General features: G+C 60.6%; 1 protein-coding gene across 1 annotated transcript in view; it reads right to left on the bottom strand.

Annotated features, from left to right (window-relative positions):
- The window catches only part of LPCAT1 (lysophosphatidylcholine acyltransferase 1), a 39,942-nt gene extending 16,089 nt beyond the window's left edge, over positions 1–23,853 (bottom strand). The window contains exons 1-4 of the mRNA XM_025270736.3: positions 23,647–23,853; positions 6,627–6,769; positions 2,700–2,914; positions 224–336 (exon numbers count right to left, since the gene is read on the bottom strand). Coding sequence (XP_025126521.2) covers positions 224–336; positions 2,700–2,914; positions 6,627–6,769; positions 23,647–23,781 — 606 coding nt within the window. The 5' untranslated portion in view covers positions 23,782–23,853. The remainder of the gene's footprint in view (positions 1–223; positions 337–2,699; positions 2,915–6,626; positions 6,770–23,646) is intronic.
- Positions 23,854–26,212: the final 2,359 nt, after the last annotated feature.

The following is a 26,212-nucleotide window of genomic DNA, read 5'->3' as shown; positions in this document are numbered from 1 at the left end:
TGCATGTGAAAATTATTTCCCCCCATTTCTTATTTTAAAATGCCAGAACCAAAAATACCTGATATACAAGCGCATTTTTGGGTTTGCATTTATCAAAAATAATATGAAACACAATGTCTCCAGGGAAGCCAAGTTCTGGCCCTCAGGTCTCTATTTCCCCTTCGACCCCTATGTTCATGCCTTTCGAAATAAATCCGAGCAGGACACAAACAAGGCCGCCCACCTGTGGCCACTTCCCTCCAGACTGTGCCCGCCTCTTGATTTCCTCCACGGTCTTCCTGCGGGAATCCTGGTCTGTCCGGGACACGAATACCGGCTGGATGTACTTTATCAGAGCTGAAAGAGGGCAGAGTGCTCGTGGCGGGTGGGGCCAATGGGCACTGCCCGTGGTGCGGTGAGCCCCCCAGAGGTTCCCCGCAGGCTGTGCCGACCACAAGGGATAAGGGACAGCACTGAAGTCTTAGAGGATGGCTGGGAGCCCCCCACCTGGAGGGCCACACACGACAAGTCAGGAGAGAGAGACAGGGCTGACCCGCCGGCCACCTGTGTCACTGAGGGAAGAGCCAGAGAGCCCAGGGTGACCGGCTGACCTCCCCGGGCCCGCGGCTGACCTCCCCGGGCCCACGGCTGACCTCCCTGGAAACGCAGGTGACCTCCCCGGGCCCATGGGTGACCTCCCCGGAAATGCGGGTGACCTCCCTGGGCCTGTGGGTGACCTCTCTGGGAAACAGGACCTGCAGATATGGCCAAGTCAAGATGAGGTCATGCTGCACGGGGTGGGCCCTGTTCAGGGACTCGTGTCCTCGTAAGGAGGACTGATGGCCAGGTGACGACAGAGACAGGGGCGAGGGGACACGGCCATGGCCGGGGTGTGCCAGGAGGGCAGGAACACTGGACGTCGGAGGGGCGCCTGCGACGGGTTCTCCTTCAAGACCAACCTGCTGACACCTGGATCTTTCACTCTGGCCCCCAGAACAGTGAGAGGATATGCATTTCGGTTGTTTTAAACCCCAGGATCTGCGATGCTTGGTCACCACTCAGGAAACAGAGACCCCCTTCTTAGGAATTCCCTGGGGTCCAGTGGTGAGAATTCTGTGCTTTCACTGCTGAGGGCATGGGCTCAATCCCTGGTCAGGGAACTACAGCCCTGCAAGCTGCGTGGTTAAAAACAAAAGAAATACAGACTCTGTTCTTAGCCCCCAGCAAGTGTGTGTGTGTGTGAGGCAGGGGGACGCTCAGGACTCCCACGACCACAGCTGACAGCCACAACCAACAGGCTGCTCCTTGAATAAGGATTTAAAGGTGGGAAGATACTTCTTAGGAGAGAAAACTCTGACCTGATGGCAAGCGGAGGCCGTGGCACTCGGTTACCCTCCGGGCTGGTGAGGCCACAGCAGTGGGTGTCCACCTGCTCTGTCCTAGGGCCACTTCTCACTGGGCCCAAGATGGGCTGTGAGCTGCTTTTCTGAGCATTTTGCAACTTGTAAACAATAATATTTCATGACCTTTATTTCCTGGAGGTCTTACAAAAGTGAAAAGAGAACATTTTTAAAAAGAATACAATTCTCCCTAGTTGGGTCCACAGTGCTCAGAAAATCGAAGCAGCTCTCAGTGACACTTTGTCCTGTTGGCTTTTTCAGGCAGTTGAAATGATTTCCTCCTTCCTCATGGATTATTCCTGACGCTGCTAAAAAGGACCATGAGGAGACAGGGAGGTTTGGTGGAACCACCCGGAAGATTGAGGCAGGTGAGCTCACCAACCGGTAGAGCCCAGCAACTACCCTCCGGGACAGATGCTGAGCTAGCCCCAGCTTCCAGTGCTTCTGTGAGCTAAGGGAGCACTGTAACACCTCACAGTTGAGGGTACTTGTGTGCTAATAAAAAATGAAAATCACAGGAACATCAGAAGAAATCATAACACAGAGGTCAAGGCCCAGGGCCTAGTTCGCGGGGGTGGGGCCCGTGCAGGTGTCTCTGCCGTCACGCGACCTGGACCAGCCAGCAGGGTGGGTGTCAGTGCCCCCAGGATGGGGGGCGGCTCAGGACTCCCACCACGATGGGGGGCAGTCCTCCAGCAGGATTGAGGGGGTGGGGCTCACTGACTCCCTGCAGGACGGGGGGCTGATCCCTGCCACAGGGATGAGGGGACTGGGGGGGTCACTCTCCCAGCGGGATGGGGGTCACTCCCCCAGCGGGATGGGGGTCACTCTCCCAGAGGGATGGGGGTCACTCTCCCAGCGGGATGGGGGTCACTCCCCCAGCGGGATGGGGGTCACTCTCCCAGCAGGCTGGGGCCCACTCCCCCAGCGGGATGGAGGGTCACTCTCTCCAGAGGGATGGGGGTCACTCTCCCAGTGGGATGGGGGTCACTCTCCCAGTGGGATGGGGGTCACTCCAGCGGGATGGGGGTCACTCCCCCAGTGGGATGGGGGTCTCTCCCCCAGCGGGATGGGGCCTACTGTCCCAGCAGGATGGAGGGTCACTCTCTCCAGCAGGATGGGGGTCACTCTCCCAGCAGGATGGGGGTCACTCTCTCTAGCAGGATGGGGGTCACTCCCCCAGCGGGATGGGGCCTACTCTCCCAGCAGGATGGAGGGTCACTGTCTCCAGCAGGATGGGGGTCACTCTCTCCAGCAGGATGGGGGTCACTCTCCCAGCGGGATAGGGCCCACTCCCCAGCAGGATGGGGGGTCACTCACTTCCCCATATGGGGATGTCTCTGCTCTCTGCCTTCATCACGACGGAGGACATCGTCATGGTGACGGGGATGGCGTCGAAGTAGGAAGAGTGTGGAGCCAGGGTGAGGATGGCGGCCTCGGTGGGCGGTGCCCGCCGCCCCTTCACGGCCACGTGGTGGAAGCCTCCAGCGAGCCACATGGTGCGCATGACGGCCCTGAGCAGCATGTCCACGACCCTGCAACAGACACGCGGCCGTCGGGGACAGCGCCTTGCGGCCCACGGCCGTCGGGGCGACACCGACCCCAGACAGGGTGCATGATGGCCCTGAGCAGCATGTCCACGACCCTGCAACAGACACGCGGCCGTTGGGGATAGCGCCTTGCGGCCCACGCCCGTCGGGGCAACACCGACCCCAGACGGTGCCAGCACCCCTGTTCACGGGCAAGGGCACCCGTGACACTGGAGATGCAGAGCTTTTCCAGGGAGCAGGGCTGGGAGACAGATCTACAAGGGCAGGGACCCGTCCTCTCCCCACCATCCTCCCTTCGCCACACTGTAGACATCTTAGACTCAGGCGTGTGGGCAGAGGAGGAAGGTCCGAGACCCCAGGGCAGGCATCAGAAGAGACGTGGAAGAACCCACCCACGTCAGTACATTACGGAGCCAGGTGCTCTGAGATCGTCCAGAGAACAAGAAAAAGAAAGCATGTGTGAAAATCAGTTGTCTCCCGCAGAAATGCCAGCGCCCCAGAAAGGCTGGAAAATGGAGAGGGAACCGCCCAGAACATGCCGGAAAAAGCCAGGACGGAACCATGAGACACGAAGAAGAAAACAGCTTCTCAGACTGAAGGAAGGCACAGGTCCCAGCACCATGTCAAGGTGCTGACCAGAATGTATTTTGTTAAGAAAAAAAAAATACTCATGCAATCTCCTTTCAAAAGTTTTCAAATTTCCAACAACAAAGACTTCAAACGTTTCCAGAGAGGAACAAGTGGGCTTCTAGCATCTAGCTGCAGGTAGTCAGCGGCATGTCACGAAAGCGCTGAGTCAATTCTACACCTAACCCAACTACCCACCAATGCACAGAGCAGAATAAAGACACTTCCAGACACGAAAGGAGAGTGAGTTCCTTCCGCGTATCTTCTTTCCGAGATAAGAATCCGACATTCCAGAAAATCTTGGATGAAAAACAAAATGAAAAAGCAAACAGGAAGTACAGACCACGCCTGAGACAGCACAGAGGAGGGACGCACACCGGGTGGGATCAGGGCCCCGGGTCCTGGGGACAGCGACCCCCAGGCTGCGGCGCGGGACCTCAGGGACAGAGAATTTTGAGGCTACGCTCAGGGCTCATCATTCTATTCATAAAAGGCAACATAAAATTGGAAATTCCATAAAACGGAAAAAGATAATATAGGAAGTAAAGGTTGGACTTCACACAGCAGGTGGACATGCAGGTGACTTCAAGAAGCCACGTGTGAGGTAAGCCCATGGTGATCCTGACTGCCACCCTCGCCCAGCCGGGGGCCCAGACCTGCCGGCCGCCTGGCACCCCTCAGGGTTGGGTTCTGACCCCGACAGGCCGACTCCTTCCCTGGGCGATGGAGGCCACGGCACAGCCACACAAGGTGGGTGTGCGTGCTGCTGGGGTACATGCCAGTACACAAACGCATGCACGCACACACACAAACACTCATCTGTACACATCCGTGTACACACTCGTGTACACGCGCACATATACTCAGAACGACACTCAGTCTCTGTGGACATGAACGCCCAGACCTCCCGTGAAACTACCCCATGTGTCTGCACGTGGGACACATCGTGTGCCTGTCTCTCCCTCTCTCTCTCCCGCACTCACACACGCACACACCACACGCGATGCTTCTTTGAAGTGGGCTGCTGAAACTAAACTTGGCTGTGGTCCACTTATCACCCGATGAGATCAAGTGCATCACTGCAGACAAGAAAAGCCATAGGGAGTCAGAACAGGGAAATCCAAGGAGCCCCAGGTCACCTGTGTGAAAAGACAGACTCGGAGGCCGTGCGAGCTTTCCTCCTTCATGGGTGAGAACAGGAAGGAAAGGAGCCCAGCCCGAGCAGAGGGAGGGAACAGGGAATAAAGACACTTTTATCAAATCACTCCTCCTGGGTAAAAACTACAAAATCTCTGCTTTCTGTGGGTTCTTAATCCAGAGAAACTGAAATTCTGATTCCTTTTTGGCCTGGATTTATTTTCCTTGATTATATATTTGGTACCAAATTCACCTGGGTTCCATCCCTGGGTTGGGAAGATCCCCTGGAAAAAGGGAAAGGCTACCCACTCCAGTATCCTGGCCTGGAGAGCTCCATGGACTGCATAGTCCATGGGGTTGCAGAGTCAGACACAACTGAGTGACTTTCACTCCCTACTCCCTCATATTTTAGTTAAAAAACCTCTCGAGGTAAAGTATGATTTCCAAAGAGAGTAGAAAGCCCAGCTCCCTCGACCCTCTGATTCGCTCTTGTCCCCTCCCGCTCGCTCACTCACGGACCCGCTCATTCATTCTGGAGAGACTCCGTGACACCAGGCAGGCTCCGTGACCCAGCTGTGCTGGGACACATCCGTGGAGCTGGCCACACCTGCCCTGGTTCCGAGGGAGGAACAATGACCACGGTTCACTAGAGATTGGGGACGGTCTGTGGACGAGAAACACCGTGAGGGGGTGAGGGGCCCCCCGGGCGTGGTGCTCACCCACGGCTCAGGAAACCCTGGCCTAGTAGCCAGCTCTCTCTGCCTGCATGTGGTAACCGCCGCTCTGACCATGGCGCGCAGGCAGCGGAGAACCACGGCCCAGGAGGGACGCCAGTTTTGCAGCCTCTGAGGGCGCCATCAGACAGCAGGAGAGAGGGGGTGCTTTGAGCTGGTCTGTAGACCTTGGAGGCGGGGCGGCAGGCAGCTGAGGCCATGTGGGCCCTTGGCCTCAGCCACAGGAACCCTCAATGCCCAGCAGCGGCCCGGGCTGGTGCACAAATGAATGGGCAGCGCTGCATCCCAATAAAACCTCCTTCACAGAACAGGTGGCAGCACGTTTGGGCTGTGGGCTCGTCTAAACTAGTAACATTTTTATTATTAGTTAATGATAAAACCGAACTAAACTAATAACATTTCTGTTTTGAATAAACCATCCCAGGGCCCTCAGGATGGATCAGAGATGTAGACAAAGCAGATTATGAGTGCCCTGGTTTTAGGACAGGAACAGTGTCTTTTAAGACACTGAAAATGCCCAGGAAAGTCCTTCCACTGGCTCAACGTTTCCCTTCACTAACAGCAAAGAGTTAAAGAATAGCTTTTGCGTGTGTGCACTCAGGCTGACTCTTTGTGACCCTGTGGACTGTAGCCCGCCAGGCTCCTCTGTCCATGGGATTCTCCAGGCAAGAAGACTGGAGTGGGTTGTCATTTCCTCCTCCAGGGGATCTTCCCGACCCAGGTATCAAACCTGTGGCTTGGGCACTGCAGGCGGGGAACCACCAGGGAAGCCCAGCAAAGAGTTAAGGAACAGCGTTAGGTACTTAACACAAGAAAAGACTGTGACTTCATCTGGTTTTGCTGGATCCCTCTGGGAGCTTTAGTTAAGCTGCATTTACACGTCCATCTATGCGAAGCCATGGTTTATCACCATCCATGGCGTAAAAGCAGAGAGTAGGCCCAGGGCAGCAGGCCGACACGCGGCCTCGAGGGCTGGGGGCAGGGAAACACTCGGGAGCCTGTGCTCAGGACCCAGCACAGCAGTCAAGCGGCTCGCGGAGCCCTGGAAGGAGCCGCCGAGTAGGACAGCCGCAGGGGCAGCAGGGGTGCAGAGGGGGAAGGTGGCTTGTGCCTGGGACAGGGAAGAGAACTGAGCCACGGAGAAACGGCCCTGGGACACCCCCCCCACTACCCCGGAGCCTCCGCAGACACGGACTCACCTCCGCCACAAAGCCGGCGGCTGCTCCGGTTCCTGCCCAGCGGGTCCCAGCGAAGACACGAGCACCAGGGGCCAGGCGAGCAGCATCATGAGGAGGACGACCAGTAATCGGACAGGGAAGAGTGTCAGCGTCATGACGGCCACCTGCGGACAGGGCACGGTCACTCAGGGGGCTGTCCCCCAGGCTCCTCATGCCAGGCCCACCCTGCCCCAGCTGCCCAACCCCTTCCTGGTGCCTCCTGCAGCCTCCGAGGGAACGACCTGGAGATGGGGGCTCTCTCCTGGTGGACGGCGCCCTGCCCACTCCCAGCAGACGGCCCCGCCCACTCCCAGCAGACGGCCCTGCCCACTCCCAGCACAGCCCTGCCCACCCCAGCAGACAGCCCGCCCACTCCCAGCACACAGCCCACCGGAGCCCACTGCTCTCAGCGCCCCCACATGGGCACACTTTTCCTGCCACGGGAGGCACAGAGCCGCCAGGACTGGGCTTGGACCGCAAGGAGAGGGGGATCCGAGGACTTCCCAGCCCCAGAAAGTCAGCGATGGGGTGTCCAAAGCCACAGGTCTGGTCCAGAGAACGCAGGGAAGGCTGTCTCAGGCTTGTGGGGAGAGGAGGCCCTGCAGGAGAGGGGGACAGCCACAAGTCTGTGGGGGCTGGTTAGGGTGGACCCACAGGGTCAGCGGAGGCCGAGTGGATGGGCAGCTGTGCGGGAGGTCCAGCACAAAAGACGCTCTGGTTCCACATGGTGGGGGGAGGGGGATGCTCAGGATCAGTGAGTTTTGTGATGAACTTGAAATTGGGGGGGGTGCTGATTAGAAAATGGGGAGGGGGCGGAGTGATGAAAAGACTCAAGACTCGCAGAGCCTCATGACCAATACGTGCAGTTTTTGATGATTTGCAAGAATACACACATGAGATACATAGGTTTGGTGCACAGGAGACAGAAGAGACAGGAAGAGAGCCAGGTCTGAGCAGCTCACTGCTGGCCCCCACCCCCCGCCCCTGCTGGTCTCTGCCACTTGCAGGCCAGCAGCCTGACTGATCCCTGATCCCTGAGGTCTCCATCAAGGCCAGCACAGGAATACAACGCAAGCCACGTGACTCATTTTACATTTTCTTACAGCCACATTTAAAAACACAAAGGTGATGAAATCAATTCAACAAGCAGTTAATTTAAGCCAACACCCCTGAAATTCCATCATCTGAGCAGGCACTCAGGACAAAGTGTGCATTAGCTGCTTTACTCTCTCCCCTGTCATGTCCAGGGATCCAGACACAGCACATCTCAATCACACATGCCATGCAGCCACAGTGGCCTATGTTGCCCGTGGCCGGTGTGGGCTGTCTCCACACACTGCTGTTTTGGGAGCCAATCCTGACTCCCCGTTGGAATTGTTTTATTACTTTAACCTTTGCTTCCTGTTGCTTTTGTTCACTAAAAGGATTCTGTCCATACATAAGGGCCTGACTCACGGAACCCTGCCCACCTGTGGAAGGTTACAGGAAGGAAGGAATTAACATGGCCCTCCCCAAGGCTGGCCCTTCCAGGAGATGTCTGCAAGATTAATGGCCTTTTCACTTTACCTCCTTACCTCCCCGCTATTTCATAACAACAGAAGAAGGCATGGTAACTCGTGCTCGGTAACCACACGACTTTGAACTGTCTCTCCTCCCCTGCCCTCAGGGGCCGGGGTCCCCAGGACGACCCTCCAGTTTTAGCGCAGGGTGGGACAGGGGCGGCGACTCCGGCTGCGTCGTGGCGTGCTTCCTGTGAAGCGGGGGTGTGTGTCCCGCTCCAGGACCATGCTGGTGGAAAGGTGCCCCCCATCCCGGATTTCTAAGGGTCCTGTTCTGGGGTCAACATGAAGGGGTGTACGTTGCCACACCTCATCCCTGTGTCCTTCGGGGAGATGATGTGCTCGTCTGTCACCCAGTCCTCATGACTCACGCTTTTCTATCACAGCCTCGGCTCCAGCAGTGGGAAGCACCTCTCTGAAGGCCTTGCTGAGTCTATCTGTAGACATGCCTTTGGAAGGCCAGCCTGGCCACCGCCTCCACCCTGCTGTCCTCAGGGGAGTCCTGCAGCGAGGACACCACACCAGAAAGCAGCCCACCTTGTTGGGAGAATTCCTACGGAGCTTTCTGATGGCTGTTCCCATGCTTTCAAATTGTTTACCTGGCTTTCCCACCTTCCAGAGTTATGTCTGCGTTTTCGCCTGGGAGGTAGTTTCTGGGGATCCTTGGCAGGTGCTCTTCCCACTGGACTTCCCATTATTCACCTTCAGGGTCATCGCGTGAAGCCGCTGGCCTGGAGTTACATGAACCCTGCCCTGCTGCCCGGGGTGCGGTTCGCGTGAATTGTGTTTCTAAGGCGTTTCAGGCTGAGAGGACACACTCGCCCCTCCTCTAGCAATCTGCTCACAGAACCGCCTGTGCAGTCTGTCCCTCGTCTCTGCTGTGACCGTTCAGCCGCATGAACTCTGGATCTCACAGGCGCCTCTCTCTTCCACTCGCGTTTACTCTGCTGTTCTAACTCCTTGAGGGAAGAGCCTGGAACATTATTTTCAGAAGTACCTTATCTCCCCCAATTCACACGGAGAACGGCGCTTTCTATAAGTACTTAAATTCAACTCCACTAGTTCCAGGGACGGGGGAGCCTGGTGGGCTGCCGTCTATGGGGTTGCACAGAGTTGGACGCGACTGAAGCGACTTAGCAGCAGCAACAGCAGCAGTTTTAAAACATAGCCTTTCCTTTCTGTTAAAATCTAGGTTAAATGTTATATCTTTTTGAACCCTTACTATTATCTTGTAACTTTGTTGCAAAGAAATAGAGGGCAGACACCCCGCCTCCTGGGCCACTGGCCCCGCCTCTCAGGCTGCCTGTCTAGGAGACCGTCCAGGGCCCGCCAGGGACTGCGCTGCGAGCCTGCTCCACCTATGACCTGTGGCTGCAAGCCCCTCCAGGGTGCAGACGGTTGGGTCCCTGGAGAGTCCCCTGTGTCCCCACAAATGGACCCTCAGGTGCCGGGAGCCGGCGTGAAGAGCTCCGCCCATGGCAAAGGTCATGAGGAAGGAGGCTCGACATACGCAAAGGCTGGATCAAGCTTCAGGAGTCCCCCTGGAAATTCTCGAGCATCTACCCCCAAAACCAGAGCCTGCCTACTTTACTGCTTTGTGCTCTCACCTACACCTCTGACTTTATGGGGGGCTGTCCCCCACCACCTCTTTCGGAGAAGGAGTTAACTTAGAGCTCCAGTTAATAATAATTCCTGGGTGTGATAGGAGTGTTGCAACCTACAAACTCCTCTGAAGGTTCTCTAGCCTGCCTGACAGGCTTGTCCGGCCACATGTGATTGCTCACAGCCTCCCAACCGTGAGAGGCACGAGATGCTTTAAACCTTCTAAAAACAGGTCCTTTAGACAAGTTAGAAAACTATTAGTATAGTATAGTAGGCTGATTAGAAATTGTATTGGTGGAGGGTTTTTCATTTGTTGAGCCAATGTTTACTGCTACATCTCCATATCCCTTGCCCCTTATACACATTAATGAATATAACTAACATACAAGAGAAATAAGTATTAACCCTTGATATTAATCACATTAGACCTTAGGCTAAGCAAATTCTTTCCTTAATTAAAACCCACTACACCCTCACCCTATAAGAATGTAACTTTATCTGGTACCTTCGGAAGGTGGCGTCTGTTTTAAGAACAAAACAGAGAAATAAGTGTTGACTGATCGCTGTCACAAGGAGAGGGTCATAAATTGTCAGCAGGCCCCCCTGGCCAGAAGATGATGTAACACCCCTAAGACCTCTGTATACATCTGTATGAAGCACCTGACTTTAATAAAAGTCAGGACTGCTGACCCTGCGTGACTTTTGTATAACATCTCAGTGTATAAAAAAGACCCTGGAAAATAAAGAATTGGGATCAGTTCCTCGAAAGACTGATCTCCCCATGTCGTTTTTCTCTCACCTTCTGGCTGAACCCCCATCTGGAACGTGGAGGCTCATCAAGCCTACTAATTATGCCTGGGCTTCTAAGATCTGACCGGGGAGGCCTTAGTGTCTCCTCTCCTTCGGGAGAATGGGAGGACGCCTGCGGCTAGGTGACGTAAATTCCTTATTTTGGAATTTTATTAGCTTTCCACGTAAACCAAGTTGTTCAGCCTCTTTTCTCCACTGAATTTTCCTACTGAGCTATCCTTATTCTATTACTCTTTATATCTCTAATTAATATTTAATTAAAGCTATCGTATCCTGATCGTCGAAGCCGTCTCCCCTTCGAATCTCCCTGGATCCACCGGGGCTGGACCCCGGCACTCAAGCTGCTGCCTGTGTCAGAGCACAAGCAGATAGCGGGGTGGACAGGAGCCGTGGGGCCATCACGCTCAGAGCGCTCACGGGTGCACAGTGACATGCCCAGGACGGCTGCCCCTCCAGGTGACAGAGAGGAACGACGCAGCTCAGGAAGAACACCAGTGGCCAACGCCCCGCCCCAGGCCTTGGAGGACTGGGGCTGCAAGGGCTCGGAGGCAGCACCTCAGTCCATCTGGACCAACAGGGAGTGATGAGCAGGCCTGGAGGGGGAGCCCCAAAGCCGGGACAAGTGCCACTGCTGAAGGTGCAGGTTAATGAGCGGACAGCATCCTGAGCACAACAGGGCTCACCGGTCACTCCATGGACGTGACGCGTGACCATGTCTGCCCCCCGGGGAATGCACCCTGTGCCCATGCTGTGTGCCCCAGAGACACGGGCCTGGTGTCTGAGCTCTGCAGCCAGCAGGGGGAGGACACGTGTGAGTGATCACGCAGCCCTGACCCACAGACAAGGACAGGCAGGTGCAGAGGGAATGAGGCCTGAGCTGTAGACCTGCCAGGGCTCCTCGGAGGGTCGGGCAGGCAGGAAGCACGCTGGGCTGTGAAGGCTGCCCGGAGGAGGCGGGCACCTCTGGAGCTCACGGGGTGCAGAAGGGCCTGGCTTCCTGAGAAGCTGGGACCCACCTCCCTCCTGAGACACAGCCCACAGTCTCGCCCCCGCCGCCATCATCAGGAGCCCACTATCCTCAAACGTGCCAGGTCGACGGTGTGGTCACCCTTCTTGGAGGCCACGTGAGGGTGACACTCGGTTCTGGGATGAGCTACTCAGCGCAACTGTCAGAGGTCGCTCACGAGAAACCATCCCGGTGTCACGTACACGCTGCCGTATTCAAAATGGATAACCAACAGAGACCGCCTGTACAGCACATGGAACTCTGCTCAGTGTTACGTACCAGCTTGGATGGGAGCGGGGTTTGGGGGAGAATGGATACATGCACATGTATGGCTGAGTCCCTTCACTGTTCACCCGAGCAACACTTAAGCGGCTACACCCTGATACAAAATGGTTTTGGTGTAAACAGAACAAAATGGGCTCAACAAGAACAGACTTGGGTGTGCGTGTTCCCAGCATGCCCATTTTGTCAGTCAGTTGTTTAACGCAGAGCGGTAGGTGCGCCGCCCGCTCTCAGCCAGCACACTTCACCATGAGTCCCCGGCACAGCGGGTCCCAGTAGTGATCTGTCCAAGCCCGGCGCCCACTTCCCACCAAAAGGACCCAGGGCTCCACGCATGTGCAGCCGCAGGGACAGTCCACGTGTGGGGGACCACACAGGCACACGCCCACGTCCACACACATGCACCCCAGCCGCACCAACGGCCTCTGCACGACTCTAGAAGACTCATTTCTGATTGTGGCACCAGCCAAGGGGCGTGTCTGCAGACGTGCCCGCGAGGGGCTGGCATGGGCATCCAGAGCCCTCCCTCCAGACCAGCCCATAGCCTGACAGAAACGGAAGCCCTCCAGTTCTAGGTCAGGCCACCAGCTTCCAGAAGACACGGAAGACAGGACACACCAGCAAACACAGACACCCCAAACTCGGTGCGAGATAAAAATCAAACCCTCTGGTCAGAGTGTGCGTGCGGGTGCTGGCGGGTGCAGACGCAGCCAAGACCCAGAACCCGGCACTTGATGGCCGAACCCAGCGCCCGCCCCCAGTGCCAAGGAGCGGACTGTGCCTTCAAGGGCGACACAGCCTGCATGGTGGCCGCTAGATGTCCTTGTCCTTGAGATGCAGATACACACGGGATCTTTACGGGCTCAATGATGACATCTGGGCACTGCTTCAAGATCACTGCTGGAAGGGGACGCGGAGGGGGGGCGGTCAGTGGGTCCAGAAAGGCCATCGGGGGGGCTGTGGAGGTGGGGGGTGTTAGGGGCTGAGCTGTGAGTCCCAGCACCTTACAATGTGACAGTCTTTGGAGCTCGGTCTTTAAAGAAGAGATTAAGTCAAACAAGGTCACGGGGGCGGCCCTAACTTCACGTGACTGGCAAGCAGGACGCAGATGCGCACGGAGGGGACGCGCACGGAGGGGCCGCGCACGGAGGGGCAGCCGCATGAGGACCCGGGAAGACAGCTGAGCGCTGCGCCCAGGCGACAGTCTCTGCTTCCGCCTCGAGAGCGGACGGATGAACTCCTGCTGTTGAAGCCACTCCCCTGCGGTGCTTCCATCCGCTCGCCCAAGCAAAAACACTGGCTGTGTTTAAAACGTCTCGTGGTAAGAACCATGAAAATGGCAATGCTCGTTCTGGACGGAAAATGCTCTCCAGCTCACAGCGAGCGTGTGGAGCCCACGGGTCTGGAGTGCTCCACGTGCAGCACCCGCGGTCCGACGCCAGGCTCAGACCTGCCCGGCAAGCACTCCCCGCCCCACCCAGGCCACCGGGGTCACTGGCATCACCCAGGTGCAACCGGCCCAAGTGCCTTGTGTTTCACAACCAGCGTGGAGGCACCTGCGTGCTATTGAAGAGCCAAGAGCTCTGCAGAGGCCCGCGCCCTGTCCCGGGGAGGACGGGCCCCAGGGCGCCCTGCGGCCTGTGTCCTCCAGCGCCTGCCCCCCACCCTGGGGACCCCAGACAGGACACGCGTGGGCCGGACGCACGGGGGGCCAGCGCCGCCCCAGACGGTGGTCCGTGTGCTGACCGTGGGCACAGCAGACTCTCCCAAAGGCCTCTTCCCACCCAGCGCCATGGCCGTGCAGGGAAATCCCGCCATCCCAAGGGAAACGCACCTCCAAGAGGCTGGAGGGAAATGCACTCACTCCTCCCAGGATGAGAGGAAAACATCAGCGAGACCACACGTGGGCCCGCTGGCCGTGGACACTGGCACTCGGCTCACGTCCCCGGCCCTCCGCACTCAGTGGTTCTGAGCAGCACGTGACAGAAACAGAAGCAGACGTGCCGGGCACTCGATCTGCCCGTGGTCACCACAAACCATCCTCGGGCGGTGGGTCAGGTCCGCGAGCCAACAGGCGGGTGTGGACCACAGACATGCCGGCCCTGACTCATGCGGCCTGGCTGTGGACGCCAAGCGCTGAGCTGGGGCCACAGCCGCCGCCAGGGTCCACGTGTTCCTGGGGCTCCAGGAACCTTGAGGACTTTGGGGCCTTTGTGCAGCAGGTGAGATCTCGGGGTGGCACCTGGCCAGGTGCACCGAACGCCACCTGCATGGTGGCTGCCAGGGACCAGCCTGGGGAGGAGCCACCAGCTGCATGGGCCTCGGGGACACCCCCTGATGTGACACTTGGGGGAACGGGTAAGAGACAAACAGGACCGACCTCTGCAAGCCAGCTGGATGGCTTCACACCTGGACTGGTGTTCACAAGGACAGCAGACCTCAGTGGACAAGCAGAGAGGGCACCAACCCCTCCTGGCCGGGGGGGCCCTGGGCGGGCAGGTGGAGGTGGATGAATGGGGGTGGCCGGGGGCCCTGGGCGGGCAGGTGGAGGTGGGTGAATGGGGGTGGCCGGGGCCTGGGCGGGCAGGTGGAGGTGTCTGGATGGGGGCTGCCCGCACAGGCGGCACAGGACCCGGGCCGCGCATCATTGTAACTATCCCGGGGCTGCGCCCGCCGCCGGGTGCTTGGCTCCAAGGCGCGGGGGACAGAAGCCGTCCTGATCCGTGGTCTCCCCAGTCCGGGAGGAGGCCAGGACCCCAGGGCACGGGCGCCGGGAGACCCCAGTCAGTCCCCCGCTCCCACACGGTGAGGGCACCACGTGCGCGACGCAGGCAAGCAGGCTTGGCCCCCACCCAGGCTGCAGGCCGCAGGGGCAGCGGGGCTCAGAGGTGGGTTTTCCAGGCAGGCAGAGTGTGGGCCACCCTCATGGTTAAGCACCCACAGTGCGTGGGCTCCGACGGGCAGGGAAACTGAGGCCAGCTGGGGAGGCTAGTCAGAGACAAGCCAGGGTCTGAGGAGCGGCAGGGGGAAGGAGGGGCCTCCCTGGGGAGGAGGGGCCGCCGGCGGAGCCCAGAACAGGACCCGCCCCCTCCAGCAAGCACTGGCATGTCCAGGACAGGGTGGGCCTGATGGGCTCCACACCCCTACACTGCCGTCCCAGCTGCCCTGGGCTCCAGCGGCATCAATGGGGTCACTGGAAACCCGCCCCAAACCAGCATCCTAGGCACCCCCCAACTCCCCGCCGGCTCCTCAGACACACACCTGGGCATCATATTTAATACCTTTCTTTCCTACTCCTCCCAGCTCCGCCCCCAAATTCAGAATCGGCATGCCCCCACCCCAAGGTGCAGCCCAGGCCCCCTCCCCACCCTGCACACAAGGCTGCGGTCAGCCTCAGGCCCCAGGTCCCCTCCCCCATCTTGGTACCTCCCCAGGGGATGCCTTCCCCAAAGCGCCACAGGGGCTCCCAACCCCAACACCCATCAGCTCCAGAGAAGGGCCGTGCCAGACCCCCAGAGTGTAAGGGGCCAGACCCCTGGCCCCTGCCCTTCTCCAAACACCGGAGGAGTCACCTTCCACCTGCCACACGGATGGGCTGTGGTCTGGGCAGAGGTCACCCAGACCTGACCAGGGGTCAGGGGTCAGCGCTGAAGGCGAGGGAGCTGTGGATTCCGGGGCTGGCCGTGCACTTCCCCAGGAGCTGGTCGTGGGCACCTCCAGGCTGTCCCGCGAGGAGCAGATTAGATACAAGACTCACGAATTCTGCAGAAAGATCTCTGAGGCACGCAGGACAAACACATGAGCCTTATCTGGAAATCCACCTCTTTTTTTTGCTGTCACTTATAATAAAAAGAGCTTCCCTGGTGGCTCAGACGGTAAACAATGTGCCTGCATGCAGGAGAGCCGGGTTCAATCCCTGGGTTGAGAAGATCCCCTGGAGAAGAGAATGGCTACTCACTCCAGTCTTCTCGCCTGGAGAATTCCATGGACAGTGGAGCCTGGTGGGCTACAGTCCATGGGGTTGGAAAGAGTCAGACACAACTAAGAGACTAACACTTTCACTTTATATTAAAAATCAAATCAAAAACGATAAAGCCGGCTGTCTTTGAGACTCCTGATTCAGAGTGGACAGAAGACACTAAAAGTGCCAAGGCAACACTGATGTCCTGGCAGCGGGGCCGCACCCCAGCCTTGCGGGGCAGGAGGTGGGCAAAGCCTTGGGGAAACACTCATGTGCAGCAGTGAGAAAAAAGCGACACGTCTACCTAACCTGTTTTCTCCTGAGAGGGGCACGGTGAGTGACCGTCCCATGGGCCCCCCCCAGCTGGCACTGCCCAGCCCCAGGCCCCTGAATTCACAGCAGCAAAGGAGGAGCACCAGTGGGGACCCAGCAGTGAGGTGCAAACCCAGCCAACCGACCTGGAGACACCTCCCCTCCGCTTGCCCCATCTGCAAAAACACCTTTATTAAAGGTAAAACGCCTTCCGGTCCAAACCGTACACTGTCTTCAAATAGCAAACAAGCTGTCCTTCTCACAAGTAGCTCAAGTAGTTCAAACGTGAAAGCAGAGTGAAACAGGAAGAGCTGGCCGTCAGAACCCAGGCTGTGGGCTGCACCTCATCACACACGCCTGACTGCAAAGTAAGGCTCCTCTCTGCTGTCGGACAACACGCTGCGTGTGGCCAGAGGCCCAGGGTCAGTAGTGAGTGAGGGCCGCTGGGAGGGCCGCTGGGCTCCAGAGATCCCGGTCCCACCCCCTGACAAGGGGGCACCTTATGCTTGCTGGGATCTGGGCTTCCTCTGGGGTCTGGCATTGAGGGAAATCCTGTGCCCAAATTCACACCGGGTTCACTGTCTTTTTCTTACTAACGTGTGAGTGTCTTCTGACCTTGGACTTTCCTCCCCGTTGTGTGTCTACGGGGATAACCTGTGTCTCCACTTGGGAAAACTCTCCTCTCAGAGCCCATGCTGACTGCGTACAGAAGCTGTTTCTTCTGAGTGCTCCCACTCAAATCTAAAATTAAATATAGCTTTTCTAAAAGAGCTATTTTTTCTTTCAAACCGTCAGGCAGGCTCAACTTCCCCACCATCCCAGTCACTCTATTCAAGAGCTTTCAACTCAAATCTTAGCGCGGATCGCCGAGGCTGCAGGCTTCCATAGAACGGGTGTGTTTCAGTAATTCACCAAGTTTACAAACCTGTCCCACAGGAGAGAAAACCACAGAGCGACTTTCCCGGATGACCACAAGCACCACTCCTGGCACATGGCAGCTGACGGCGGGGTCGTGGAGGGGCAGCCCTGGTCCTCACACCTGGGGGATCAGACCCCTAAGTCTGAGACTCTGCAAGGCCACCGGTCTGGGGCAGGGGGCGGGAGGGTCACACCTTCACATTTGCCGATCCTGCCCTTCTGGCCCACGGCCCCCACAACGATGGTTTCAGAGGGCCAGCGCGTACAGGTCCTGAGTTCCTGGACCCTGTAGGCAGCCGGGGGCAGCGGGGCCCATGGTCCACAGGGGAAGGAGTCAGGAAAGCAACACCAGGGCCTGTGGTCAGCGTGGTGGGACCACTGGGGCCCTCCGGGGGACTGCAGCAGAGACGGCAGCGCTGGAGGCATGGCTGGGCCGGCAGAGCCCTCGGGACACAGGAGCCCGTGTGGGGGCGAACCCTCAGGCACTGCGAGCCAGCAGCCTGCCACGTGGACTCCACATCTCCAGGGCAGCTGAGAAAGGCCTCTAGAATTATAGTGGGTAGGATTTAAGCAAAGACGGAAGGAAGCATGTGAGGAGCAAGGGGAGAGCTCACCACGTGGGGCTGGGCCTGGAGGAGCAGGTGGGCCAGTGGGTGGGCAGGGCGGCCACCAGGCTGGCCTCCAGGCTCTGCCTGCAACCTCTCAGGCCTTCTTGCTCTCCCAACTCACTCAAGTTTTGTACAAAATCTCAGCTCCTTTGGGTTCTCAGGACCCATGTCCCGGGGTCCTGGTGACTGTGACCTCAGCCCCTGTCCCCTTTGGGCGTGACATTTGCAGGGAAGCCAACCCCAGGCTGGAGCCCTCCTGCGGCTGCCCGGTCCCCCGAGCCCAGCATTGCCTGTGCCCAGGAAGATGGCTTCCTGGGCCCGACGGTCCCCCAGAGACGGGGCTCAGAGATGCAGCAGCCACTGAGCTGCTTCCATAGGCAGCTGGCCGGTGGGGCTGGGACATCCTGGAATAGCAAGTCCACGGTCCTGAGCACCTCACCTGCAGAAATGGACGCAGGAGGCCACACTTCTTACAGACAGGTCAGAAGCTCGGGCTCCGGGTGCCCCACCGCCTCAGGGATCGTCTCCCTGGGGGGACAGGAGCAGGGGACTGGGGGCAGCTGAGGCACCTCAGGGTCTGAGTGCCAGAGGCCATAGTTACCAACCTGCAAGGCCCTGGCAGTGTCCCGGGAGCCCTGCCCTTGGGGCTCTAAGGACACGCCTTCCACACGTTCACGGTCTGAAGCGGGTGCCCTGGCGGGTGGCCAGCAACAGCAGGCGCCATGGGAATGGGGGGTGGGGAGGGTGGTGCGGAGAGAGCCCAGCAGCAGGGCCGCCTGCAGAGGAGGGGCCTGACAAGCTTGGACCAGCCCCCACCCCCACCTCAGAGCCGCCCAGAGCCAGGCCACGCTGGGGGGTGCGGGACATGCCTGCTCCACAGGGCCCTTTACTGCAGGGTTTGAGTAAAAGAATCTCGAAGTTCAAGACCTGCAGCATTTCCTGCAGGTTTCACCTGTTTAGCAAATACCTGCCCAGAGCAGAAGGGCGGGGGGGGGGCCGGGGCTCCCAGCTGGGCACCTCCTACACCAACCCACCCTCAGGTACCGGGAGCCCCCTCCACTGAACCTCCCAGCTCAACCCCACCCCCACAGGCTGGAGAGGCCCTGAACCAAATTTCTGGGTTCAGGCCCACATCCTGTCCCCACCCTCTAAATGCAAGGAGTTTCCCCCAACCACATCCTGGCTCTGATCGCAGCGGCGGGACCCCCAGGCGGGGAATTCCCCAGTAGCAGACAGGACCCCCCACCTAACGTCCCCACTCTGCCCCCTTGGCTGCAGGCAGCGCCGCGCCCACGGGGCACACTGCGGCCCTGGTCACGGGCGCGGGAGGAGAGAGGTGTTCGGGCAGTCTGTCCCCCGGCCAGGCGGTCAATCCTCTGGGGACAGTGGGGAAACTGGGGGGGTTCCCGTGTCCCACACAGCCGCTCCACGCTGGGTGACCACAGGCCCCCCGACCAGCAACATGAAGGGAGCTGGTGGGAGGGGGACAGGCGTCCAGCTGGAGGGCCCGGTGGGCCCGGGGCGGGGTCAGGCTGAGAGGCGCAGGTACAGCGGTGACAGGGACTCCCCGCTGGGGAGAAACACCCACTGCTACGGAGAGGGCTCATGCCACCTGCTCTGGACGAGGGACTGCCGTCCTCCGGGGCTGGCCAGGGGGGCAAACGGAGCCCCAGAGGAGAGGCCCCCACCTAAGGCTGGCCCAGCCTGGCAGCACCCTGCGGTCCTGGCACCAAGGCTGCTCTGCTAGCGTGGGCTCCGAGGGTGGCTGGGGTTGGGGCCCGCTGGGTGGCCCGTCCTCCCGCTCCAGACCTCGGGACCCCAAGTGCAGCCCCCCACGGCGAAGCCCAGCTGTGTGCCCCACCCCCAGGGATGGGAAGGTCCAGAAAAATGTGTTTAAACAACTCTAGAGTGGCAACTAACTTTTTACAGAAAAGAAGTCATGTGTACACCTGTGGCGGGTTCATGTTGATGTATGGCAAGACCGCTACAGTATTGTAAAGTAATCAGCCTCCAATTAAAATAAACAAACATATTAAAAAAAAGAAAAAAAAAGTCACTCCTCCGGCTCTGAGATGAAACGGGGACTGTTAAGGCCCCAGACCACCGGACATGCCCCCCTGCCCAGGACCCCTGCAGAGCACCGCAAAGGACACGGTGCCCAAGGAGGGAGGCCCAGAGGTGGGAGGCCGAGATCGCAGTGAGGGGGGCGCTCAGCCACGGTTACAGACACACAGACACACAAACACAGACACACACACACACACACACTGGCTCACAGGCTGGAAGGTGGTTAAAACTTAGAGTCGTGTGTGAATGAGCAAAACACTGTGAACCTGCATGAACGTTTGGGCGGCGAGGCGGGCTTCAGGGGAGCACAGCCACACCACGTCTCAACAAGGGGTTTCCAGACACACACTGCCTCTGGGCTCCTTTCAGAGTAACTCACACCGAGTCAGGGATTTATGGGACACAGAAAGCCCCGCCCTGAGGCCACAGCGAACCCACGAGGACTCCGCTCGGGCCTGGCCGCTGGGGACAGGGGCCGTTGTCCCATCTGTGTGGTGACGACCCCGGGGGGGGGGGGGGGCCCTGTTCTGTCCGTGTGCTGACGACCCCGGGGGGGGGGCCCCGTCCTGTCCGTGTGGTGACGACCCCGGGGGGGGGGGGCCCCGTCCTGTCCGTGTGCTGACGACCCCGGGGGGGGGGGGGCCCTGTTCTGTCCGTGTGGTGACAGCCCCGGGGCGGGGGGCCCCGTTCTGTCCGTGTGGTGACGGCCCCGGGGCGGGGGGCCCCGTTCTGTCCGTGTGGTGACGGCCCCGGGGCGGGGGGCCCCGTCCTGTCCGTGTGGTGACAGCCCCGGGGCGGGGGGCAGGGTCCAGCCGGGTGACAGGGGCTTGTGGGGGCCCTGCCAAGACCCCTGGGCACTGCCTCGGACGGGCCTGCCTGCGGGGACGGGCGGGCAGGGTCCGCTCTGGGGGACAAAATCCTGCTTTATCAATGAGGAGTGAGGCTGACTGTGCTTAGCTCCATGCTTAGAGATGAGAGCGGGGGTAAGAGAAAACCGTGTCCACGTGCGTGTTACCAGGACAGAAGAGCGTGATTAGGGAAAAGCCCCGGGACTTCCCTGGTGGTCCAGAGGCTAAGATTCCACACTCCCCACGCAGGGGGCCCGGGTTCCATCCCTGGGGGGGAACATGATCCCACGGGCTGCAACCAAGACCCAGCACAGCCAAATAAATATTTAAAAACAGAAAGAGCAGAGGAGGCCCACCACCCTGAACCCCCTTCTCAGTCCCCATCATTAACCACAGCTCAGTTTCACTTGCGGACCCTTCCAGAAGATGACGCTCGGGTCACAGGAGGCTCCCGGCGGGTCGGAGGAGAAAGCGGGTAGGTCAGACATCCACCCAGAGCCAGCCCACGTGGCCTGGAGTCCAGGGACAGCACGGGGCCTGGGCCTCGGCCCCCCGCCTGGATGCGGGAACACGGCCTGGCTGTTCACCTGCCTGGGTCCCAGGGCTGTGCTCCTGGCCGTCAGAAGGTGACAGGGGCCTCGGGCTGAGCCTGGTCCTGCCCTGGGACACTCGCGCTCTCGGAGGCCCCCAGCATCCGCTCCCAGCTGTGGTATTGCCAGCCCCCCGAGAACATGGGCTTCGGGCCAGGCCACCTCCATTCACCCATCCTCCCTGCCCCACCAGGCAGGGCCTGGGGGTCCCAGGAGGGGCTGGATGAAGGGCTGCCCAGGGTGGGTGCAAGGAGCACCCAGACGTGGGGGAGAGGGTGGGGCCTGGTCTGTGTGCCTGTGGGGGCAGGGCAGCAGGGCAACCACAGATGTGAATCAGACTTCTCCTCGTGAGCGGCCGGGGAGCATCCCTGCCCCCTCCCTGAGAGCCCCCCTAACTAAGGCTGCATCCAGACGAGCCCCCAGGTACCTGCTGTTGCTCTGTCACCAGACCAAGACCACCTGCTTCTGGGTGATCAGGCTGCACGCAGGCCCCCTGGACAGGCCTGTCCCTGGACTTACCCTCCTGGTGACCCCTGGGGCCCAGTTCCAGGGTGTTCGGGAAACCAGGCTGCCGTCCAGGAAGTAAACTCTCTGTGACACCAGTGCAGGGGCTCAGAAATGGGGAAGCACCAGAGCTGCGGGGTGCACTCGACCTGGGGCTTCCAGCGGGAAGTTCCCAAACCCAGGGGGAACAGGAGACCGCTGCCCAACTGCGAAGCAGCACCATCTCCACGCGCAGGCCCGACGGCCCACGAGTCGCAGCTCTTGGATCTCAACTTGCTGGTTTCTGTCCCAAGAGATGCTTAAGCTCCTCACTAAATCTGCCGTTAAATGACAGATGGGCCCAGGGGTCGTTAATCCCCAGACAGGCGCTAGCCCCTCCCCCCCAGCAAAGGCCAACAGGTAAACACAGGCACCGGACTGGTCAATCCCAACTCAGGATGAAGGGAGGCGAGCTTCCGAGTGGCCCCGGATCGTCTCGGACATTGAGGGATCCGTTTATGTGCTGATTTTGAGAGGAAGGCTGCCCTTGCGTGGACAGGCCAGTCGGCTCTGCAAACTAAGCACACGAAGGGGAGAAGCTGTGCAGGATGCTGCTGGCAAAAAGCAAAACGTTCCTGCGGACTGGCACGGGGACAGTCCACGACTGCACACCCCGCGTCAGGCCTGGTGCCAAAGGCCTCTAGACAGAAACATGGACTCGGCCCCAACGCTGCCTGGCGACCAGGGACGTGCAAAGGATCCCTGCCCTGCCCGGTGGTGAGAACACGGCCCGCCTGCTCTTCCCTGACCTCAGCCACGTGCGGCGAGAAGGGCCAGGGTGGGCCTCCGGGGCCCAGGCCCGCTGAGTTGGCACTTAGAGAAAAAGGCAGGCGTCCAGGGAAATGACAACCGTAGACTGACTTCAAGAACTTTTCGCTTTAACATTACTTCAGATGAATCACTCTACACGTTAAAAACCTCGATCTCCCTACAAAAAGCTCTGTCACAGACGGAGGTGTGCTCCCCATGGGCTAGACCACCTGGGAGAACCAGGAACTCTCTGCTCCTCCTACAGGTAGTTCTGGAGTCACAGACAGGCCGGCCTGTGGGCAGTCCTACAGAGGCTCACAAGCTCACAAGCAGAGTCGGCGCGGTCCACTCAGGGGTCCCACCAGGGCAGAGAAGCAGCCCGCCAGGTCAGGGACAGCGGAAGGCAGGACAGATGGAGAGGGGCGCCCCCGAGCGCCTCCCAGTCAGGGCTAGAGCATCCCACAGACAGAGCATGCCCGAAAGCAGGCGCCTGGACTGTTCACCAGGCGGGACCTGCTTGTGTGTAACCGATTCAGGCCCTAGATAAGCACCAGGATCCCCCAGAACAACTTGAAACGGGGCGGGCCGGAAACCCCCCAAAAGCCCTCTGCCGTTACCCCAGGACCCCAGAGCCCGCCCCCACCGCTGCTGCACTGATTCTGGGGACCAGCGAGGTCCCCACACACGAAGCGCATCAAGTGACAAACGCACATCCAGAGGGGGCCGCTGCGGTTCGGCGCGGGGCCTGCACACGGCGGGAATGGGCGCCCGGACCAGGGACCGCGCGGCGCCCATCCACCGGGGAGTGGCTCCGAGGCCGGGATGCAGGGGCTAGGGAAAATGGATAGGCGGGGGTGGGGGGGGTGGTCCAGGGATCGGGGAAAGGGGGACGAGCCGGGTGTGGGGACCTGCGGAAAGAGGATGCGGAGCCAGGTTCTGGGAGCTGGCGGCGGGAACCGGGGATGGGGCGCGGACGGCGGGGGATGAGCGCTGCGGGTCGCAGGGAAGGGTGGCGGTCGCAGGCCCCGGGGAGCGCTCAGCTGGGCCGCGCCCAAGGTCCCCCTCCCGGCCCCCTCCGGCCGCGCATCCCCGAGCCTCGGCGCGGCCCCGGGCCCGGGGCGGCCTGGGCTCCCGGCGGACACCCACCTGGGCCTTCTGCAGGGCGCCCAAACGCAGCTCGTGCACGAAAGGGTTCCGCCCCGGGGGCGCCTGCCGCCGCGCGTCGCCGACCCCAGCGCTGGAGGAGGGGGAGGCGCGAGGATCGCGTCCCCGGAGCCTCATGGCCGCGCCGCCCGCCGCGAGGGGCGCGGGGCGCCGGGCCGGGTGCGGAGCGGGGCGCGGGGCGCGGGGCGCGGGGCGAGGATGCGCGGCGGCTGGAGCGGGTTGGGCGCGCGGCCGCGCAGGCGCGGGAGGGGCGGCTGCGTGACGTGGGCGGGCGGGGCGGGGCGGGGGGGCGCGGCGGGCGGGCTGGGGAGGGGCGTGCGCTGGCCCCGCCCCGCGGGCGCCGAGAGGCCGTCCCCGCGCCGCGCGCGGCGCCCGGCGCCCGGCTCCGGGTCTGCTCAGCGAGCCGCTGGGGGCGGCTCCCTAGCGGCGCCGAGGCCCTGGCCGAGAGCCCGTCGCGGCGGCGGGACCACAGGGACGCTCCCCCTGGGTCCCCGCCACGTTGTCCGCTTCCGCTGCTCAGGGCGCCCACCCGAGGCGCGGCCGGGAGAGGAGGCGCCGTGCAGCCACGTGGGGGCGGCCGGCGCGTCTGGCACTGGCTCCCCGGGCTGGGGGCGCCGAGCCTCCGGGCTGTCCGCTCAGACCCCGAGGAACGTGGCTGGGCCGCGCCTGGCCAGGCCGCGTGTGTAAGGGTCCACTGCATGCCCGCCGAAGACCCTGGTCCTCCTCAGATGCGCCCCGCCGCGCCGCTTGGTCCTGCCCGCCCAGCTCTGGGCGGGGGACCAGCGACCGCAAGGGCAGGCCTCATCCCAGACGCCTGGGGTCCACCCCGATCACAGGGTCCAGGCGTTTGCTGACTGGGACCCAGTGGTTCGAGAAGGGGATAATGACTCTAGCTCTTGGCGTGACCCTGTGGGCGGAGCGGGGGACACTGGGGTCTCTGGTTCGTGGTAGGCGCAGTGCTAACGAGGGCAAATGGAAGCGCACCCTGTTCAAAATCTACCCATTTCAAAGCCGCCTTGAACCCTTAGCGTCACGAACAGCTACATTTCTGTGGGTCTGTCCTTGCGGCCCAGACAGCAGGAGATGGAGAGGGCCAGGCCGTGGGTGTCCACTGAGCAAGGATCAGCTGGCACGTGTACGCCTGAAACCACAGCCCTGCCTGGCTGGCCTTCTGCAAAGGCCAGGGCTCCGGGCCACCCCGGGCCTGGGCGGTGAGTCAGGGAGTGGTCGGCCGTCTGATGACCCAGTGGATGCTGTCACCAGGTGACCTGGTGAAGACTCGCTGTACTGAAGGCCCTTCTGTGTTTCCATGGAGAGACGTTGGGGGGAGTGGGTCCCCCCTGAAGTCTCTGGCGTCCTACAGGAGTTGTTAGTACAGAAGGCAAAGTGCAGGCTGGGTCCAGGCTTCTCCGAAGCCTCATGCTTCGCCTGGGGGGGTGACCACTCCACAGAATCTCGGGAGTCACGTCTGTAAGAGGCCAGCAGAGCGGTGACTGACCACACCAACGCCCCGGGCGCCACGCCGGACCTTGTGTGCTGCGGGAAACTCTCTGAGGCCACTGGCCCTCTGCTGACCTTTTGGACATTAAGTTGCCGGTTGTTCTGATGGCGTGGAGGGCTGGTGGGACCGTGCAATGGTCTGGGCAGGCGGAGGGGAAGGGGGCGGAGGCGCATCCCTGTTGACCACAGGCCGAAGCCTGCTTGGCCCCCAGTGACTGGGGAGGGTGGAGGGCCGCCCTCTGGGAGAGCTGGGCTGGGGAGTGAGGTGTGAATCTGGGGTCATTCCCTTGGGAGGACCGGCCAGGATAGAGCTGGGATGGCCACTCTGTGGTTGTCGACATGGTGGAGACCCGCTTGCCATGGGCAGTGGGGAAGCTTGGCTGGAGGAGCAGGAGGGAGGTGGAGGCCTGGGGAGGGGGCTAGGATCCAGGGGCTTAGGCTCCCTGGGGAGGATCTGGGGGCAGGAGGCAGAAAGCCAGTGCCCTACAGGGGAGGTGGAAACCCTGAAGGGTCCCAGATCAGGGGATGGGGTCGGGGGGAGCCTCTGGGGGCGAGGGTCCCCCGTGAGGGAGCTGGGAACTGGGTGGGGCAGGGGCAGGGGCCGGGAAGCTCACTGGTTCACACTGGTCGTTCCCAGGCGACCTCCGATTTTCATGGCGAGATGGAAGGTTGCAGAAGCTTGGTCGGGAGAAGCTGCTCTTGGTGGGCAGTTACAGCAGCTCCTTTCAGTGGACGAAGAAAGGCTTCAGCTACCTTTGGGCCCTCACTTCTTGATTTTGGTGAAACCTCCTGGTGTGTCCTTGAACCACTGAAGCCCGTCGCCTGGGACCTCCAGGACCCTCGGACCCAGGGGCACTGGCTGTGCTCCGGGGACGCAGCTCAGACCTGCCACTGCCTGCTGGCGCCTGCTCGCGCTGGAGAAGGAGGCGCTGCACCTCCGGCTCCCGGTCACTGAGCGTGCGGGGCCTCGCCTGCTCCTGGTTGGTGGGGGTGGTGGGGTTTGCATATGGTTTGGAGTCTGGAGTTATTTAAGGAAGAGGGAGAGAAG

The sequence above is a fragment of the Bubalus bubalis genome, chromosome 19 (assembly GCF_019923935.1).
Source record: "Bubalus bubalis isolate 160015118507 breed Murrah chromosome 19, NDDB_SH_1, whole genome shotgun sequence".
NCBI lineage: Eukaryota > Metazoa > Chordata > Mammalia > Artiodactyla > Bovidae > Bubalus > Bubalus bubalis.
Note: the sequence above shows the minus strand (reverse complement) of the source record. Positions and strands in the feature narration are given on the sequence as shown.